Raw genomic sequence first — 21,098 nt, forward strand, 5'->3', positions numbered from 1 at the left:
CTGGCAACTACAAAAAAAGTAAATAAGACTAGCTTACCATGCCGAAAAACACGACACGATAGAAACGACCCAACATGCGTTTGCCCGAACGATTCACTTCGACGATTTTATTATAAGCTTGCATGAGATGCTCGTACGATTGCGCCAACTCGATATACGAACGATTGCGCTCATACATCGGCAATATGAGTTTATAAAGATCACCCAAGCACTCGAAGCGTTCAGCACGATCGAGAAAATCAGCGCACTGCTTCAGCTGGTCCAACAACATCTGTTCGGTATATTGCGAATCCTGAGCGCCTGCATCCAATTTCAAACCTTGCTCGTCACGCGGTATATTGCGTGATATCTGCTTGAAGGACGAGGCGCCCCAATTGATGTTGCAGCCACCACGTAAGCGTAAATACTCTGACATGAGCGCAGCGATGTGCAGGTGGCAGCAAGCCGCCTCCGATATGTTACCATTCTGCTCGTGATTGCGCGCCATCGTAATGAGCCATGTGTGGCGCAGTTCGGGTGTGGATGCATAAGAGTTTGCTAGTGAATACTGTAGCTCGAGCAAGCGTTCGGGATCCATGTGATGGGCCTGCATTTGTGCGGTGGCCATCAGTACGGTGCGAACGCGACGCGTCAAATCTTTAACCTCCATTGGGAAACCGGTGCCTTTCATTGCTTTATCGCTATTCGCGTAACTGTTAATCATGGAGAGACTTTCTTGGAAGCGCGCGTTATTCAAACCGATCACATTGCCGATCATCTGTGAAACGGAGATGATCACTTGCAGATGCACACGTGTGAGTCCTTTGCGGCCGGTATATTCAAAGTTGCTACGCATTAGCAAATAGAGCACTGCGCATGACTCGTGGCGTATTGCGACTAGACGACTGTCACAACCCTTCAAGAGCTCATAGACCATTTGACCGCATAGCGTGGCGTTGCCCTTGAAAAGCGCTATTGAGAAATTGTTAATGAAAGCGCGCAGTGCGGCAAACACATGTTTCGACAATCTCTCCGACTGGCCCAGCTGCAGAAAACGCAGATAGACGCGCGCCAGCTGGGGCAACACTAGACTGTCACACAATTTGTCACGAAAGTGTACGGCATACAAACCGAGACTATCGAGTATGATCATACCGATTTCAGTGGCCAAATTGGACTCGTAAAGCGCCTGTTGACTGCGCGCTGTTTCCTCAACAAGATTTTCACGATTCTGCGTATGATTAAGTGTACCCGATTCATGAGCTGTGCCATTACCATTAGCGGCTTGCTCTGCGCTAGGTGGCTGCATACGCGCAGGTAATGTACTGGCCTTGGCGGTGCGCGCGGCACGCGCCTCCTTACCATCGTCCGTTAAATTGATATGCTTTTTGCCCACGTAACGGAATTGCACCAGACACAAATCCAATATGCTGAGATAAGCCAGCGTTTCAGTTTCGGTACAATTCTGCCACCAGCCGATCATTTGATCTTGCGCTAAATGCTTGACCACAAATAGAAAACCAAGCAAGAGATCTTTACTCTCCGCCGTATTGAATTTATCGCAACGCGGTAAACTATTCACGCCGTGCATAAGATTAAGCGAGCGATTATGACCGTTACGCATGGCAACGTCGGTCAAGTCGGTAACATGGTGTCCATTTGTGACGGCGCCTAAAGTGGGCGTGTCTTGTGAATTTTGCGAATCGGAATTGAGCGTATTCAGTGAACTCTCCGAGTTTCCGTTTGCGAGCGGCGCTGTGCCTGGGTGCGGTGTATCTCTCACATAGACTGAAGCGCGCAGGGGACTCGGATGTTCAATATGCAGCGTCATGCGATTTTTGGAACGCGGCGTAGAGGTTGACGAATTCAAGGCTGTGTCTTTGCCAAATACATAACTGCTGGAACATGACAAACGCTGTGTATACGAAGCCGAATCGGCGTAGACGTGACCATTTGGCGTTGCTACGCCAGACATATCGTCGATACGATGCGTGTTTTCTATGACAATACCCAACCAGGGCACATAGATCAGAGCTATGCGTGAGAGTTGTCCACGATTCTGATAGCGGTCGTCGAGTTCATGCTTGGCGAGCAGATTTTTGAAGATGCGCAGCGCATGGCGTCGCACCGCGCTCGCTTCGTTCAGACTTTGTTTCAGCTGTTGCAACAGTAAACCGGCAAGAAAGTGTTGGCGACAGAACTCGTCAGAAAGTGTAAAGTGCAGCATCATTTCCGGTGGACGATTCTTCGGATTCAACACGAATGGCAAATTCAGCGGCACATAATGTTCGTGCTGACAAATCTCAGCCAGAAAGTCAAACTTAAACTCTTGCAGCGTACGCTGATCCCCTGGCTCAAACTGTTCCATATAATATTTGATTAACTTGAAGACGAAACCACGATCCATGTAGCTGAGGCAGCGACGCACGAATTGCGACAACGAACGATTCAACTGTTGCGTCTCCACAGGCAGATCTTTGTAGCGCGAGATCAGATATGAAGTCAGCACTTTGATCAAACTCTCAACACGCGCTGGAAATTCTTTGGGAAAGCGTTCGTTCCGCAGCATACGTATACGTCCCGTATCCAATAGGTGTTGTGCCATACTTTTAATAATCAAATCGAAGAATATACCCGAATAATGCATAAACTTATTGACGATCAGAAAATCGGTATTGTGCGGATGCAAAATGGTCGGCAGATATTTGCACAGCTCACCGTGCACCGTACGCGACGTCTTCTGACTGTAGTAGGGCGCATGAAAGACATACTTAACATAGGCGCTGAGTAGTTCTTTGCGACCAGCCTCATCGATCAGCATGTGTATGATGTTGATCAGTAGGCGTATGATATTCAAACCGATCTCTTCCGACTGTGTGTGCACGAGTAGTGTGAACAATTCATTCAATACGGTTGGCAAGAAATTAATCAGCGTGCTAATATCGACCGCATGCGCCGCTTTGAGTATTTTACAGGTCTCCGATTCTGCGGGTAGGGCTGTGGTTTTGCCGCCCTCTAACAGTCTTTCGCAGTGTGCAAAAAAGTTATGCAAATGCTGATCGGCGGTCAGTACGGTTGAGTCCATGCGGAAGGCGACGCCGAACAGTAAGCGCTGATTGTCGATCCATTGTATCTCGGGACCGCAATTCTGCTGGAAATATGGTAATGTTTTGTAGAAAAAGAATGGGAGATAGAAAGCGGAAGAAAGCGCGCAAGATGTGTCAGTGAGAGGAATACAGTGCGTATGGATACCAGGATGATCGTAAACCAAGCGTAACGATGACGAACGAGCACAAGTGTAGGTGTGTTTGTGTGTTCAGGACACCGAGGAAGCGTATGCGTGTTGATATTATGATTATATTTTAAATTTTGCGGATTTTTTTAATGTTTTTTATTTAAAAAATTATTTGTGAATTTTGAATGTATTTTTTATTTATTTATTATTTATATTTATGAATTTATTTATATTTAATTTAATTTTTTTTATTAAAATATGTATGAGTAATTAAAATAATTTCATTTATTAATTTTTTTAATACAATTCGGGTTTCATTTTTTTTTTTCATTTTTTTTAATTTTGCAGTTCGAAATTTTTTGTATTCAATATCAATTAAATATAATTAATTTTTTTTCATTATTTTTCAATATAGTTTAATTATTTCATAAAGTAATAATAATTTTATAATAATTTATTTAGTTAATTATTGTTTTTTTTTAATTTTTTGTATGTATTTTTTATTTTAGGTTATGTTATTATGTAAAAATAATAATTTTATCCAACAGCGGTTAATTCAATTTATTTTTTTTTTTTGTAAAATACCATTTAATTTTAATTATTTATAATATTGCAAAACAATATTTAATATTTTTTGTTAACATGTATATTTTAGATGAGGTTTGTTTTTAATAATTATTTTAACAATTTTATTTGAAATTTGTATTTATTTTTATAAATTATATTGGAAAAAATACGTTTTTTTAAAATAATGTTTATTTTATTTATAATTTATTTGTAATTTTTTTTATTTATTAGAATTATAATTTTTTTTGAAAAATTTTTGGTATTTGAAAATGAAATTTTGCAATGTTTTTTAGTATTTTTTAATTTATTTGTAATTTTTAATTTTCGTTTAATTTTTATTTTTTTTTTAATTTATAATTTAAAAATTTTTTATTTATTAGAAATTTTAGTTTTTTAGCGTAATTTTGGTTGTATGAAAACGATTTTTTAATAATTATTTTCAAAATTTATATTATAATTTGAGGTTTTGTATTTATTTTCATAATTTATATTAGAAAAAATATAATTTTTTTAGTAATTTTGATTTTATTTATAATTTATTTGTAATTTTTAATTTTCATTTAATTTTCATTTAATTTTTTAATTTTATTTTTAATTATTAAATTTTTTATTTATTAAAATTATTATTTTTTTTGAGAAATTTTTGTTAAATAAAAACGTTTTTTGTAATTTTTTGGTAATTTTTATTTTATTTATAATTTATTTGTAATTTTTGTTTTTAATTTAATTTTTTAATTATATTTTTTTTTTATTTTTTAATATTATTAATTTTTTTAGCGAAAATTTTTTTTGTATGAAAACGAAATTTTGTTGGTGTCGCAGCCAAATTAAAATATATTTTTTAATCCATATGTACACGCACAAGAATTTGAAGAAGCATGGAAAATATGGAAAAACAAGACAAAGAAGATCGAAGTGAGTAATGATGAAAATGAAAAAATGTGAAGAACATTTATATATATGTATGTATGTATATTTTTTGTTTGAGATAAGTTATGCATAAAACCAAAGAGTGAGAATGTGTGTAGGGATAAAAACAAAAAAATTGGTTAGTTCAAAATGCAAAGAAAAATAAAAAATACAAACAATATACACTACATGTATGTATACAAAACTTAAAAAAAAATATTAGAACAAAAACAAATAAAATACATTTATAGAATTGTTAAAAATGGTTTTATAAAAATTTAAAAAAAAATGTAAATTATTAAAAAAAATTAAAGCCAGAAAAAATAAATTATAAATAAAAACATTCAATAAAAATATTAAAAAATTTTAATAAAATATTAAAACAAATGATAACCACAAGGAAATTAAAAAAATTCAAATGTATGTGTTATATGTTAAACTTTTTCAAATATTAAAAAAAAAATAACAATTTTTCTAGTAATAACTATTTCGAACGTGAGCTCTTTAGCCACAAAAACAAAAATATATTTACACTTTAACTATGACTGCCACACACTTACCCCTTTGCCCAGGCCCAGCGGCTGTATCGACAAATAGCCCGCCGGTAGGGTCGCCGCCACAGCGATGGCTTGCTCTTCCAGATTGATGCGACCCTTCTGCAACAACGGCAACCAAGCATAACCGATGGGTGTTTCGAACGCAGCATTGGCATCACGCTTCTTGCCCAAATTACACGACACATGGTAGAAGGAGAAGAGCAAGTGATGTTCGGGGAAGAGTCCCAATGGCAGACGCATTTTCACCTCCTCATACCAAGTGGGTGTGGTGTGGTGATGCAGCACAGGGCAAGCGATTTGCGAGACTAGGAAATCATGACCGGGGCGACCGTAAATGCACTGCAAGTAATGCCAGAGGGGAAAAAGAGTTTTCAAAGTAAAATTCAATAAACAATTTTTGGTTTTCATTGCGCTACACACCTTCAATGGCTTGCTGCCCTCCTCATCCGAGTCGCGCAGCTCCACCACAACGGTAATGTTGCGTGCGCGCGAAAATAACTTTTGACTATCGAATTGCAAGTACTGCGGATAGACAAATAAGTGATTGCAGAATGTTATGTAGGGATAGGTGTCGCGCTTGCAATTGCTTTGGAATTCGGTCAGCTCGAGCGTGGGCGGTTTGGGTGGAAATGTGAAGTTAGCTAGCGGCACTAAAGACTTAGTAAAGGAACCTGCGTGTGTATATATGTGAATGTTGTAGTAAGTGAGAACTACATGGCTGATTGAAAACGCATTATATGCACACACTCACTCACCTGACACCTTCTCCACCTCCTCAATGGTTAGCTTCATATAGCCCGGTATAACTGTGAGTTTGCTCAGTTTATCGGGCTTTCGATATTCCGCCAGCAATTTCAACAGCTCCTCATCTTTCAACTTGTTCGCCTCCTGTCGGTAGATGGTCGTCAATTCGAATGTATTATTCTCCGTATCCAATTCGTTGCGGTAGAGTCGAAAGAGCGGTTTGGCCGCCCATGCAAATGGCTGCCGATAGTGTCCTATGTTTTGCGCGTAATTACGCGCTGTTTTGTGTAATTTTAATGCGATTTTCGGATCGCGTCCAGTCTTCAAGTACGGCTCGGCCGCTTGCACTATGCTACCTTGCAGTATTTTCTCCACCTTCAGCACCAAGTAGATATCTGGATGTGGCGCTGTCACTGAGAATACCGCCTGACGCAAGTGCGCAAAGTGTTCTTTGCCACAACGCAGCAAATCTCCGGAGAGATTCTCCAGCAACGAGTTTTGTACGCGTACGCCATTGCTGCGCGCACGCTCATCCTTCTCATCGGCGCGTCGCTGTGGCACACAACAAGTCGAGACGGAATTTGGCACTGGCGTCGTGGGCAGCATATCGCTGACAGAGTCATCGTTTACATTAAAGTAAAATGATTCGGTCAATTTACGTCCGTTACGTGCGTCATACAATGCCAAGCTGGTGATGTATGGTTCCACTTGGCATAAGTTCTCGCCATCGAGTCCGTCTGTGCCAGCGCACTGCAGGCGAAAACGTAAGCCCTTACAGGCAATAAATATGCGTTTGCCGAATTGCTCACGAAACTGATCGACGCTGTCGGTGCTTGTTGCTTTACCCGTCGTTTGGTAGCAGGCGAAGAGACGTCGGCGATGTTCGCGCCGCGCCTGCGCAATTGAAATGTCTGTTTCACGTCCGTACTTAATCAATTGCGGGTTCATGGACTGATCGAGGCCTTTTAGTGTGCCGAAGATGACTGTGCTGGTGCTTGGTTGCGGCGCGCGCTCCAATGATGCAACACGTTTATCCTCTTGAATCTTGTTTTGTTGCAATACCAGCGAGAGCTTGCTTAGCCAATCCTTGAATTCTTCTTCGTTTTCGGCAGCGAGCGTAAAGGACTTATGACCAGCGGTCATGCGTAGTTCGAAACAAAAGCGTCCACGTTTGGGATTCTGCAGACAAAAGAATTTGTTGGAAAATTATTGTTAAACACAGAAGAGAGAAGGAGGTTACCTGCACCACTTCCGTGCAAAAGTCCATGACTATTGTTGCTTTAGCCTCACCTTGCTTCTCATCTTTGTGTAATTCGAGTATGTAGGTGCCGTCCACTTCCTGGCGCAGATAGCAATACCTGAAAGCATATGGAGTTATTATAATTTATCTAACGGTTGTTTCATTTTAACTAAAGCAAGTAATCATCTCACCTCCTTTTAAAGGATTTATTGCCGATATTGACAAACATGCGATCCGAACCCGAGTCGGGACCCTTCAACAAGTATCCCTGCTTGGTTATCGAATCAGCTTGAGATCGCGTCATTTGTTCGTCAATACGATCCTGATCGGCATCAATCTCATACACTTCCTCTATCAAAGCCTCGGGTGGATTTATTCTGTAAATTTAATTCACAATCAAAATTAGAAACCACAACAACACCATTTGCATTGACAAACTTTACTTTGGCAAGTCATGGCAAGTGCCACCGTAAGCGCTATACTTGTAATGTATGAGATGATTCTTGGCACGATACGTATACAACGCTTGACGTGTGAAGCGCGTACATTCGGCGCGTGTACCGCCACCACTTCCATTGCTACTCATGCCATCCGCACCATCCGAGCCGTCCAAATCCTCATCTTCTTCGGGTTGTGCGAGTATATTCGATTTCAATGTTGACGATGAGGATGAATGCGAGGTGGAAGTCAGATTGCCACCAGCCGAGCACGCAGTCGAAAGCGCAGACTCATAGGATTCGTGTGAGGAAGTTGGTGATTTGATGGATAGCTGTATTTTTGTAGATGAACTCTGCGAGCTTTTTCTCGAGAGATTACCGTTTTGTACGTTTGCATTGGATTGACTGCTAATTTGGCGTTGTGTTGTCTTGGGACTATTTGTATGACTGCTCTGCCGTGAAATGGAAGCACTACTTGAGCCGTTAGAGCTGCCATTTGTGCCACCGTGTAATGGGCAAATGATAGCTTCGTTCGGCGGTTCGAAACGGTCGATAATTGATTTGGTATTTGTGCGCTGTTTGCGAGGCATGACGATTTCCTAAGGGTTAAGAAATATAAGAATTTTCTTGATTTAAAAAGGAAAGCTAAATATTATCTTTAGCTTGTCTTAAGGTGGGAACATAAAGAAGCAATGCTAAAACAAAATCATAAAAGCAGCAAAAACCGAAAAACAGTCACGGGAAACGAGTCTGCCAACCAATATCTAACTATACGACTTTCATTCTTAGCGGTAGTTCTGAAAGTTCTAGACTAGTTAATAAAATTCATCAGGGTTTCAAAGACATTCTTTTGGGGAGTTGGGATTTTATGGTTCTGACAAAAGTTTTCTACTTTTGTTGTTGAAGTGATATATGTAGATCACTTCCCAAATTACATTAGAATATACTTCTGACGCGACAGTTGCTGGTCGGACATGAATTCCTGTTCGAACCAAGGTACGTGGCTGGAATTCGAGTGCTCAGATAAATGAGAGCAATCTGGCACGATCCATAAGGAATTTAATCGGTTGAAATGTGGACCCGTGAGCAAAAATGAAATAGTACTAGATTTATAAAGTTTTGAAGAGTCAAAATCAGAGCTAAAGAACTATTATTGCCTTATTAACCAACAGTGTGGATATACATATGTACGAGTTATCCAGGTCAACTTATTTGTTACAAATCTTTAAAAATATCGAAAAAAACCAAAAGTAGTAAAACCAGCAAGATACTTATAAGCTCTACGGAGAGAAAACTTAGACTTACCGACACATCGTCATTGGGATATATCAAGAGTTCTCGCTGCGGATCATTTTGTATTAGCATTTTGTTTTTCGCAACAAAGCCCTCAAAATCGATGGGCTCCACCACGTGCGATTTGTTCTAAAAAGAAATAGAAAAAGTAAAAAAAGAAAATCATTAACTTTTGGTTAAAATAAAGTTCACTTTTGAATTACAAAAAAATTGAAAGTTGACATCATCGTATTTGCAACTAATTTTACGAGCTGTCAAAGTAAATGTAAACAACGGAGAAGCATACAGATAAAGGTCACGGGATACGGCTATTACACACCCAAATTATTGATTTCATATAAAAACGAAGTCAAGGTGTCTCTTAAATGGAACCATTAAAGACGACAGCACAGTTAATTGCACGATATTATAATGACACGCAAGAAACGAAAGCAACAACACGAAGAAAAGAGAAAACAAAACCAAACAAAGGCCGAATTACCTTTTGGAAGGACATCTCGGTTGTAAAGAAAATGTTAAGAATTTCGCATTATCATTGAAAATAAAAGCGTAGGTGCGCTGAGGGAATGTTAAGTGGAGGAGCATAGGGCGTGATAAATGAAATGAGTTCGTGCCTAATTTGATGGGTGTCATGCGGATATGTGGCGCCGTGTTGGGACTATTTGTGAATAAAAGTGACTAACACTGATGGGTTTGAAAAATTAGAGAATTTATGGTATGGTATAATTTGTTTGAAATATATAAAGAAATTTTAACAAGATCTTATTTTATGAAATTGTAGATAAAGTTTTAAAAAAGAAAGTAAATTATTTTATAAAATTTGAAAACATTGTAGGAATACATACATATGTATGTGTATTTGGTTAAAGAAAAATTCAACTATTATATTATGACAATAGTCCGCTATTGAATGGTTCGAAACCCAGTGTGATACATCACATTTGCCACTCCGATTGAATTATCTCTAAAACATGCATTCTGAACGCACCATCTGCCTCTCTAGGTGAAGGAAAAAGCTAACTTCTTAGTTTATTTTTGACATACGGAAATGAAAAAAGTTATTTGATGCCAAGTCAGGACTATACGGTGGATGACTCAACATATCGATATTTTAAATGCCCAAAAATGCATTGTTTCAGTCGATGTGTAAGACCTCGTATTGTCGTGCTGAAGAGTGATCCGTCTTAAGTGGTTGGTTTTCCTGATCTCTTGAAGGACAACTGGATGGTTCCCACATGTCCAGTTTTTTCCAAAAACAAAAAAAAAACGGGCAACTTGGAAGTGCTTCAGGCGCGTATAACTTTTGTTGGATTCGGCTCATTTGGAAACACTCATACAGTCGACTGCTGTTTACTTTCGAACTCATACGCGTAAATCCATGACTCATCACCTGTCACGATGTCATAGACGTATTTCGATCATAGACGTACATATATCGTATGTTTTAACATGGGAAAATATTTTTACAGTCAAATGTTCATGCATTATTGAATGTATGGCGGTCCTACTAACTAACTATAGCTACTAAGTTTGTCTCTGTCTTACAATAGATCACATAAAGATCTTGCAATATCAGTTTTCGTACAGCATCAATAGTTTTTGGAACAACAACTGATTTTGGAAGACCTTTACGAAATTTGTTTTGTAGTGATCTACGATCTCGAACGAATTCATAATTCCATCGATAAACACTGGACCTTTATGGAGCTTCATCGAAAAAAATTTAATTAAATTCATCGATTTACTGTTGCTGAGATAAACCACGTCGAAAGGTGTAAAAAATTTTCGCGAAAATGTTCGCGATTGAATTCCAACCTACGTATTAACGGACTGGAAGCCTGTGAGGCATCTCTCTCTCTTTCGTTTTGCAGGCTACTTTTGAAAACTCGAAGACAGTTCAGGAAATTTCTCATACCCGTTATAGCATATTTTTGCTCTAAAAATATAATGGACTCTTGCGGTAAGACAAAACTTTTGCCAGTTAATGTACTGACTCAATAGTCGGGAAGATAGTGAGGAGAAATTATTTGTATGCAGTTTATGCTTTTAAGCAGAAAAGTATAATTTATCTACAATATATCCTCTAATACCGTTAGGCCAGACAAATTGACTACATTTTCATTTTTTTCTTATTTCTAATTCCTTTTGAAAATCGCATGAATATTAAAGCTGTCTAAATTTTCCTTTTCTATGAATCATCATTTATCTAGCTTTCTTCCATAAAAGTGTTCAGTACCCACTATCAACCAAATCAACCAATTTATAATCCCACAAAGGGATTGAGATTTATTTCAAAACAAAACGCCGACCAACAAAAATACAAACACTATATTTTAATAGCCCACTTAATAGTGAATATGTTTTCGTTAGAAGCCCAAAAGCCATTTGGTCTGAAATCTCGGCAACAGACAAAATTTATGACTACAAATTTCCTGCCTGATTACCTTAAAGTGCTGAAATATGGTTGCTACAAATAAGTTCTCATACTTAAGTGTAGATTTTCGAAGACGGCACGCCGCTAAGTGATTGAACAAAATTTCAAAGGCAAAATAGAAACTGAGGATCCTATGAAAGCGGAATATTGAGAACAAAAAGATATCGGCGTGTAAAGCAAACAAGCAACCTTTGGCTGTCTGAAAGTGCTAGAGGCACAACTAATTGGAAAAGCACTACGCCGTGGAGTATCCACTTAATACAGTGGCCTTTAAAATTGGGATATCCGACTTTTCCTGCTTTATATGTTTTTTATGTATATTTAAGTGCATTCAAATACATTGTATCATTATTATAATTTTTTTTTTGAAACTTCAGCTAAACATTTTCTTAAGGGCACATTTGCTTACACAATAGATGTGTCAATGCTATCTATAGGTCTTAAGAACTTAGTGCCTATAACTATGTACAATGTGTATAGCAGCAACAGCAACAAGCAGAAGAGTGCAATAGTTCGGTGTCTGTAAATAACCTTGACCGAATTTCCCAAAAGATTCAGCGTCAGCAGTTGTGTGTTTATATTATCTAAGCATTGCCGGTCGTAAGTTTATGTTTTTGTTGTGGATGTGTGATGTCTGTCGTCGTCGTCGTCGGTCTCTTGTTGTTCACTCAAATGTTGCTATAATAATTTCCCCGAGTGTTTGAAAGCATAAAAATAAAGTTGTATATTTTGTCTAGTGAGCGTTAGTTTCTGTGTGTGTGTTTTTGTTTTTATAATTTTTAGTTTTTTGTTTTGCTTCTGGTTCCAAACTAATGAGGGGGCGTTTTGAATGCAGAATTTATGAATTTATTCTATTTCACTATTTTTCGATTTTTTTTTCTTTTTTTGATTCATACATTTTTTGTAATATTTCACAATAGTTTTCAAGAATTTGCTGGTGCATTTTGAAACATGGCTGCGTCAGCAAACACTTTACTTTAAAGTTAAATTATATTCTTGCAATAGATTTCAGAAAATACCTAGTCTTCGTGGAGTATGCTTGTACATGATATAGAACAAGTAAACTTATTTGGGAACAGTTCTATAAAATGTATGAAAAAAGTAAACACTTCTAATAGAATATATGGTAATCTATAATATAAACTCTTAGTATAATGAAGAATGTTTCACCTAAACATTAACAAAGACATCGACTTTTGGTAGATATGTTTTCTATAAGCGAGTGGCAAGCGAATGCTCAAACAAATAAATTTTCCTTTAGGTATTCTACAACTCTGGTCTCAAAGGCAAATTTTCTTCGTTGAGAGAGTTCGGATGGATTCTTTGAGAGTTTGGATGGATAAGTTGTTCCACAAAATTCGAGTATTTATTTATCACTATACTATAAGCCATGATCTAGAAAATATATATTTTTTCAGACCTTGGTATATGCTGGACATTTAGAACTGAACATTGTTCTGAAACATTCGTTGTCTGTAACCACAGTTTACGTAGATTGGTAGGTTAAACAATTTTTGTAGCTTAAATACGTTGTTATCATTTCGAATTTCTTTCCAGAAGGGAACTGTTCGAGCTTTCCTTTCTTAAAATAGAAAATAATTTCTGAGATATTTAAAACTAAGATATGATAACTTTAGTAAAAGCTCATAAAATAGGGCTTAAATCAGAGTTGTTAGCTGAAGCATATAAAAGCAACAAATAAAATTAACTTCGGCTACACCGAAGCTATGATACCCTTCACAAATAAATAAGTTACCTAGTGACATGCGAGATTTGCACCTAAGGCCTATTATTCTTTCCCCTCTGTCACATAGACCCACCCAGCGTATTGATAAATTCCAGTATAGATGCTATTGAGGCGATGTGATTCCTATACGAATACGCGGATCCCAGAGCCCTAAACCTATGTCTGAAGACTGCTGTGCAGTCAGACATCAGATGCTTGGAAATTTCCGGCTCCGTCACACAACCGGCTGTTTGCACAAGAGGCTAGATCCATATCAGTTAAATATTCTTGAGCTCCAAGGCAGAATAACTCTTGGCAACTTCGGACTAAGTAGGCAATTGAGAAGTAAAGTTCTTTCTCGACGAACAAAGATGAAACTCTATAAGTCACTCATTATTCCCGTCCTGCTATATGGTGCAGAATCATGGACGATGACAACATCTGACGAGTCGACTTTACGAGTTTTCCAGAGAATGGTTCTGCGGAAGATTTATCGTTCTTTGCGCGTTGGTCACGGTGAATATCGCATTCGATGGAACGATGAGCTGTACGAGATATACGACGACATTGACATAGTTCAGCGAATTAAAAGACAGCGACTACGCTGGCTAGTTCAAGTTGTCCGAAAGGACGAAAACACTCCAGCTCTGAAAGTATTCGACGCCGTACCCGACGGGGGAAGCAGAAGAGGAAGACCTTCACTCCGTTGGAAAGACCAAGGGGAGAAGGACCTGGCTTCGCTTGGAATCTCCAATTGGCAACACCGTGCGAAAAGAAGAAACGACTACCGCGCTGTTGTTAACTCGGCTATAAACGCGTAAGCGGTTTCTATGCCAGTAAAAAGGAAGAATAATTTTTAATAAGTGTCACCACAGAATAATTTTCCTGGATTATCGATGCTCTCTCTCTACCGAAGTCTCACACCTACATACTATATAACAAAAAAATTTAGAGTTAACGCAAACAAATCTTTTTACACTACATACTATATGTATGTAAGACAATTCAACATAATCGAACTCTTGTCAATCACCTTGCTCAGCCAGTAATCGCTGCTGTGGCGTTGTCATGGGTGCAGCGCGTTTGGCACCGTTGACGTCGGTCGTTGCCATAAATCCACAATAACAATTCATCGGAGACGCCTTAATGCAGTGTCATCATTATCAACGTCAACGATAACAGTGTGGATGGCGATTATGCGCAACTCAGACTATTATCAGCAAACGCACACAAATGTATATATGTACATATGTAAGTATGTACGCATAACTTTGTGCGGCTTGGCCATCCATTTCATTTACATCATTATCAAATTCATCAAACTAAATCGACGGGCCATTTGGCGTTTACAATTACAAGCCGCTTACAAACAAAGTAATTAAATATGTATGTATGTATAGTGTATATAAAGACGATCAATATGGCTGTGCGCGCAGAGCAGACAGTAATTTAAGACATCAATGGCCATCAGCTGATATTTAGCGGTGAGCAATTTGACTCTCAATTAACTAGCCGTCAGTCAGCTGGTGGTTGGAGATTGCCAGCAATTTGGTATGCGCGTCCTGTATGGGTGCTAAAATACAAGTTTTTGCAATTTTTTTCGATTTTTAATTTTTTTTTTTTATTTTTAATTTTTTTTTTTTAATATTTTATTTTTTTATTTTTTATGAACTTGCATGTTCGGGTTTTTTTTAATTGTCTTTAGTGAAAATGTTTGTTAATTTTTATGCAAAGCGTGTGCTCAAGTACACGAATCACTTTCATATGTGCCTCTATAACAATACATACATACATACATACATATGTATAAAATGTGGGTTGCTATGAAAGTGCTTCACCAAGCTTAAATGGTGGCACTTTGAAAGCATCTGCAAGTACTCGTACAAACAATCAAACACACAAACAATGAAACACACAAACATAAAACCACACAAAAAGGTGTATATTGTTGATGTTTGTAGCACCAGCAACCACCGCCAGCATTTTCGTTAAACATTTATTAAATAAATATGTATATGCGGCACGCGTTGCCACGAAATATTTAGCATTGCCAAGTCATGGTCTAGTTCAGTGCTACAGTTTCCATTTAAAAAAATTTTGCTTTTAGTTTTTGCAAGTCTCTTTTTGGTTTATATATTTTATATACATACATATACTATATAAATATATTTTTTTTCTGCACCCATTCATTCATTCACTACACTTCACCGCACTCCAGTTCGTTTTCATTACGTTTTTTGCATGCCAAATTATTTTGTTTTTGCTAAAAATTTCATGGCAAACCGTTATCGATTTATTTACATACAAACATACATATATGAACTGTATTGGTAGCAGTGTTGGTGGCAGTTATGTTTCATTATTGGTCTCGCTGACCACAATTGGGGTTCATGTGGTTTATCAAGCCAGGCGTGACGTAGTTATTATGACTTATGTACATATTTTAATGCACTTTTTGGTGTCCCGTTTTTGTTTGCTTAAAACTCAAATATAAAAGTTTGAATTTTCTACTTCAAACACGCACATTTAAAAGGCTCTTTTCGGGTTTTCTACACATAATATATGTATGTATAGTATGTACATACACTAAGACATAAAAGCACCTGGAAATTGTATTTAAATTCGCCGGGTAAACGACTTTTCAAAAATATATATTTTGCTAAGTTGGTAGGACTGTCCTGAACTGATATGCAAAATATCAACGCGATTTGTCAACCAATTTGTTTACAGCAGCTGCTTAAGTCGACACACCTCAGTTTGTACAATAGATAAAAATATCGAGCAAAAATTTTGTATAAAATTTTGTAATTCTAAAGACATTTCGTGTGCGGAGTCGTTGCGAATGTTGAAAGAGCCTACAAAGACGGCCGAGAGATCGTTGATTGCCTCGTTCTGTACGATTTCGACCTCTTCAACTGATGAAAGTATTAAACAAGTGAAGGATATGGTGCTTGAAAATCGTTAGGCAAAGGTTATAGAGATGACAAGAGACGTCGGCATCTCTCGCGAGTCCGTTCGAATAATTTTGGTGGGTTTTTTGGGTATAAAACGCGTTCTTGATCAACAAGTCAACAGGTCTCTTTGGGACAAAACCGCAATGAATACCATAGATCAACCATCGTATTCACCAGAATTGGCTCCATGTGATTTTTTCTTGTTCCCCAAACTAAAATTCTCGCTCCGTGGAACCCGTTCAGTTCAGTCGATCGTAGAGATAAAACAAAATTCGCGAAAGGAGCTGAAGGCCATCCCAAAAAGTGCTTATGAAAAGTGTTTCGTGGACAGGAAAATTCGTTGGCATTAGGGTATTACATCTGGTTGGGATTACTTTGAAGGCGATAAAATAAATATCGATGAATAATTAAATATTTTGCGTTTTATTTCTAATTTTCCGGTACTTTTTTGCCATAACGTTTACACCAAATGTATTCTAGCATGATATGGTTGAGCCCGTAAATATCACTTTTTTTTTAGCCAGATTAGACTTTTTTTGCAATTCAGCGTTAACTCGGCCGAATTAAGACCATTTTCCCCACTCCAAGTTGTCGATGTTAATCACACCTTTTGAATTCCAGAAAACTGTGATCATCACCTTTCCAGCCGATATAACAGGATTCGCTTTTTTCGGAACATGGCTCCTGTTTGCCTGTTCCTGCGTATAATATATTGTGTGTACCAGTGGATACATATCGTCAACAGTAACGAATTAACGAAATATTATATTGAAAAATTATATTGAGCTTAAACACCAACAGGCAATGTCTTGCATGTCATCCATTGTGTTTATTGTTCGGAGTACCCGTAAGCCAACTAACCCATATTTAATTATGTATTTGACTTACACTGTCTTTCAAAATGTCCACTACCTCAGCTTCCTCGTTCTTAAATCGATTCATTAGTGCATCGTGATTTTTTGTTAGAGTACCCTCCCTGGTAGTTTTCGACCGACGAACAAGTTAAACTCGTCAAACCAGTTTATCACCGTCGCTATGGAAGGAGAAGGGTCACCGTAAATGATGTATCCACATTGTGACCCCAAGAATTGGAGTTTTTAGTTCAAATTTGGAAGAATTTACGAAGAAAGTAAAAACCTCGCAGAAAGCAACGTAGGTCACGTGATCACTGATCACCGTATATAGCGCCTAAGCATTCTTTGACTTCAAAATCGAAGATTTTAATTAAAATTCGCAAGAATTTTGTACGAAGTAACATCAATATTAAATACATATTGGTAAGAAAAACCCCCCGTAAGAAGTTCTGGATTTGCCACAGGTCACCGCATATAAATAGTCTAAGCACTTTTTGACCTCACCGTGCGATTTCTCTTCTAAAACCGAGAGTCTAATTACCGATTATTCGTTCATTAAAAAAACTGAGAACATCCACTTCCACGCGAATTCAAAACAAAACTACGAGTCTGATTCGGCTCAAAATTTGTTATTCTACTAGAATATACCAAACGATTAGTAACAGTCCTTTATCGGGTCGTAAATTATAAGTTTGAAAAAAGAAGGGCTTTTCAATACTTAGAAGTCAAGTTACAACGGGACTTCGTCTGTTGAAGTTGGAAACCTTTAGAATTTTGTCGTTTATAATGCCTGTATACAAGTATACTAAGTGCTCTATCTGTGGTTTCAGCTTTCCATCTGTCACATGTCACTTCCGTTTCAACTTGTTTCCATAATTGTTAAACAACAAAGAAGAGCGATCTCTGAATTTTCCAACCAAACGCCTTTTTAACATATTTAGATATGTACATATATTCATGGTTTTCTACTCCTTAGGACAGATTTCGTTCGGTGGCAATTTTTCGCAACCATTTTTAATTACAATTGTAGAACATTGCGTATGGCGCCCTTAGACAATGCGACATTGCGTTGACCTTAGGCAATGTGCGCAATTTAGAAGCACTCGTATATAACTGTTCCTGCTACCCTGTAGAGAAATCTCGTGGGGTCTCTGTTTAATGAAAGCTCGATGCTTTGACTGTCATTAGATCAAAAACAAAAAATCTACACTGAAAAGGATATGAATAGGAAAAAGAATATAAAGAATTATAAATTATATTTCCAGTATTCAGTAATATGTAATAAAACGTCGCATTGGCACTACTTATCTCGTAGACAGGTTAAATTTTTCCTACAGAATATTCATCTCCAAATAGACACAAAAATATTTCTACCCAAGTGTAGGCATTTACATACAACGAATACCGGAAAGGGTGTGAAAATGCGTGGCATCATTTTAGTGTCAGATTTAACCCTCAAAAGCAGTGAATTGTTTGCAGACACGCAAAATTTCCACCTAACTTCGATTTTGCCTTTACCAGTGTCCCTCTGTTCATACACAATCTCTGCCATCATTAATTTGCATTTGCCTTTCGGGAGGGCGGTTGTTGTAAAGCGTGCTTGAGGGCACCAGCAGACACTTTATCGCTTTGACATCTTGCACATTTTGTGGCACTCGGCGGTCGGCTCACTTGGCCTACCTTCACTGAGATTCTTTAGGATATTTGGCGATGTTTGCAAGTATTTATTTGATGAGTTGGCTTGGTTCAGGTTCAGGTGTTTGGTTACTTATTTATTAGACTATTAAAGCAAAATTTTGTAGGCATATAGATATTTTGGCTTTTTGATTTATATGTAGACCACGACAGAGTAGAGTAATTAGCGAAAAAGAATATTATTAATAGCATTTCCGATTCTACAAAATGACGTACCTAAAGATTCATAATTACATGTTACTGTAAACTCTTTACCCTGCTTAAACTTAAGATTACTTAGTCATTTAGTCGACTTCAAACTACTTTTTCTAATTTGATTAGCTGAACAGAATATGGAATCTGGAGTCCTTACCAAGCAGCCATATGTACATACATTGCTTCAAATGGCAGCTGAATCGCAGCAAATGAAGGCCCTAAGTGAAATACCACTGGCTCTTCTCCCACGGTAGAGCATTAACAAAAAGTAAAGTTCACTAGGAAGTTTAAAGTTGCCTTTAGCAGCAAGGATGCACGGAATGATTCCACTCTGGACCTACTGTTTAGGGATAGCACAATCAAGCGGTGCACCGACGGCTCGGAAACGTCGAATGGAATTGGTGCAGGAGTCGCAGGATAACGTACCACACCCTCCATATCAATGGGACGTTTTCGGAGCGTATTCTAAACAGAAGTCTTTGTTAAAAGTCGGGATGTAGATTAACCTCCAACGCAACTATCGCAATGAAAGTATCGCCATACTCAGCGATAGTCAACGATAGTCAGCGATCTCTCGATTAAAGCGGTCTCTTATAAGATTAAATCGCAGGGATATAGCCTTGAACAGGGGCGGATCCACGGGGGGATTGGCACAGCAGCCTGCAAACACAGGATTAAAACCCCATAGCACCTAGAATATATTGAAATTCATAAACTTGCTGAGGCTATGTGAGTCGCAATGACATAGGGGAGGGCTATGAAATAGACCTTAGGGCGCGGAGAAAACCTCATTTATTACCTAATCTAACTCACTTAGATGAAGAAGATAAAAAAAATGATTTTACAAGAAAATTACTGAAAGTCATTCTGCACTAGTTTGCCTTAGTAGATATGCGATAGATTAAGAATCCAATCGCATATATTCATATTTTATATTCATTCGCTCTTATGGAAATGAAAAATATTTCTGCTTGTCGAGATTTAAATTCTCTAATGTGTACCCGATTTGTATGACTAAGAAAACTTCGCCACAATAATTGAAGAATTCAAAATGAAAAACTCTTGAAAAACATACCAATACTTTTACATAAAATGCCATGCACCACTTGAGTCCAGCAACTGCAACAAGCACGTCTAATAAAGTTGTTGTTGCACAAAACTTCAAACTCCAAATGAAATAATTTCTATTATTGTGCGCATAAAATGGGAGAGTACAAAGTTTATTAGCAAAACAACACGAAAAACATCGAGCAAAGTGCATTTAATTGAAGTCAATTAATAAAGCGGTACGCAATTGCATTCAACGAATTCGCAACAATTCTGCAACAACGCGGCCACTTTGCGGTTTTATTTTCATGATTTTCAGATGCTGAAACATTGGCAGTTGCTTCCGCAACTTTTAGCATACATATGTATGGATTTTACGAGGGTGAGCTCAAAGAAAGTTTACCGATCGAGAAAACACAACACTGGCATTTAATTAATTTTGCTTGACATGATTCAGAAAAATATTCTTATAAATAATACTTATGTTGCAATATTTGTAAATTTATTCTCAGTGATCATACTTATTGTTTTCCTGGTATTTTGGTATACATATACATATGTATGCACCTACTATTCCAGCAACCCTCGTACATTGTGAATATGTTTGGCAAATATATTTCATTTCTAAAATTACGCAAATTTACGAAATGCTGTGTTTATTGAATAGAACTAAAAATTGAGGTTCAGCTGCAGTAGGAGCATTAAAAAAGAATTTGCAAAATATTCTTTCCAGCAAGTAAGTTTTGTATAGAGACTTTTACTTACATAAAGTATTAGGTAATAATAATATTGGGTAGTCCAAAGAGTCTTTTCGTATTTCTAAGCAAACTTCAACTTATTTTTTTTTACATTTATAATGAACTTTAATGAACCAAATATGACCATTTTGGTCGAATACTTTTTGCCATTTTTCCGCTAGAGACATTATTCCATCAGTGTAAAATTTTTCGGGTTTATCGGCGAAAAACTCCGACAAGTAATTTTCACAGACTTCTCTTGAAGCCAACTTTACGCCATTAAGGGAGTAGTGCATTGACCGAAACAAATGGCGGTCCGATGGTGCAAGGTCAGGACTATATGATGGATGAATCAAAACTTTCCAGCCAAGCTCTCCCAGTTTTTGCAGAGAGTTGCAGAGTCCTCAAAGATGTGTGTAGTCTAGCGTTGACCTGATGAAAGACTAAGACCTTTCTGTTGATCAGTTCTGGCCGTTTTTTCGATTGCTTGCTTCC

At 37.6% G+C, this 21,098-nt stretch overlaps 1 protein-coding gene across 4 annotated transcripts in view; it reads right to left on the minus strand.

The window, feature by feature from the left end:
* Positions 1-21,098, minus strand: part of LOC126752204 (dedicator of cytokinesis protein 9) — a 70,872-nt gene that overhangs the window by 11,197 nt on the left and 38,577 nt on the right. For 2 of the 4 annotated variants that reach the window (XR_007665976.1, XM_050462824.1), the window contains exons 2-9: positions 8,974-9,090; positions 7,675-8,267; positions 7,423-7,608; positions 7,232-7,349; positions 6,003-7,170; positions 5,668-5,918; positions 5,251-5,586; positions 38-3,127 (exon numbers count right to left, since the gene is read on the minus strand). Coding sequence is in view for 2 of the 4 variants with exons in the window: in XM_050462824.1 (XP_050318781.1) it covers positions 38-3,127; positions 5,251-5,586; positions 5,668-5,918; positions 6,003-7,170; positions 7,232-7,349; positions 7,423-7,608; positions 7,675-8,267; positions 8,974-9,090 (5,859 nt within the window). In the remaining 2 variants the exon portion in view is untranslated. Of the gene's footprint in view, positions 1-37; positions 3,131-5,250; positions 5,587-5,667; positions 5,919-6,002; positions 7,171-7,231; positions 7,350-7,422; positions 7,609-7,674; positions 8,268-8,973; positions 9,091-21,098 lie in introns of all 4 variants that reach the window. The other 2 variants (XR_007665975.1, XM_050462823.1) reach the window with 1 other exon arrangement.

The sequence above is a fragment of the Bactrocera neohumeralis genome, chromosome 3 (genome assembly GCF_024586455.1).
Source record: "Bactrocera neohumeralis isolate Rockhampton chromosome 3, APGP_CSIRO_Bneo_wtdbg2-racon-allhic-juicebox.fasta_v2, whole genome shotgun sequence".
NCBI lineage: Eukaryota > Metazoa > Arthropoda > Insecta > Diptera > Tephritidae > Bactrocera > Bactrocera neohumeralis.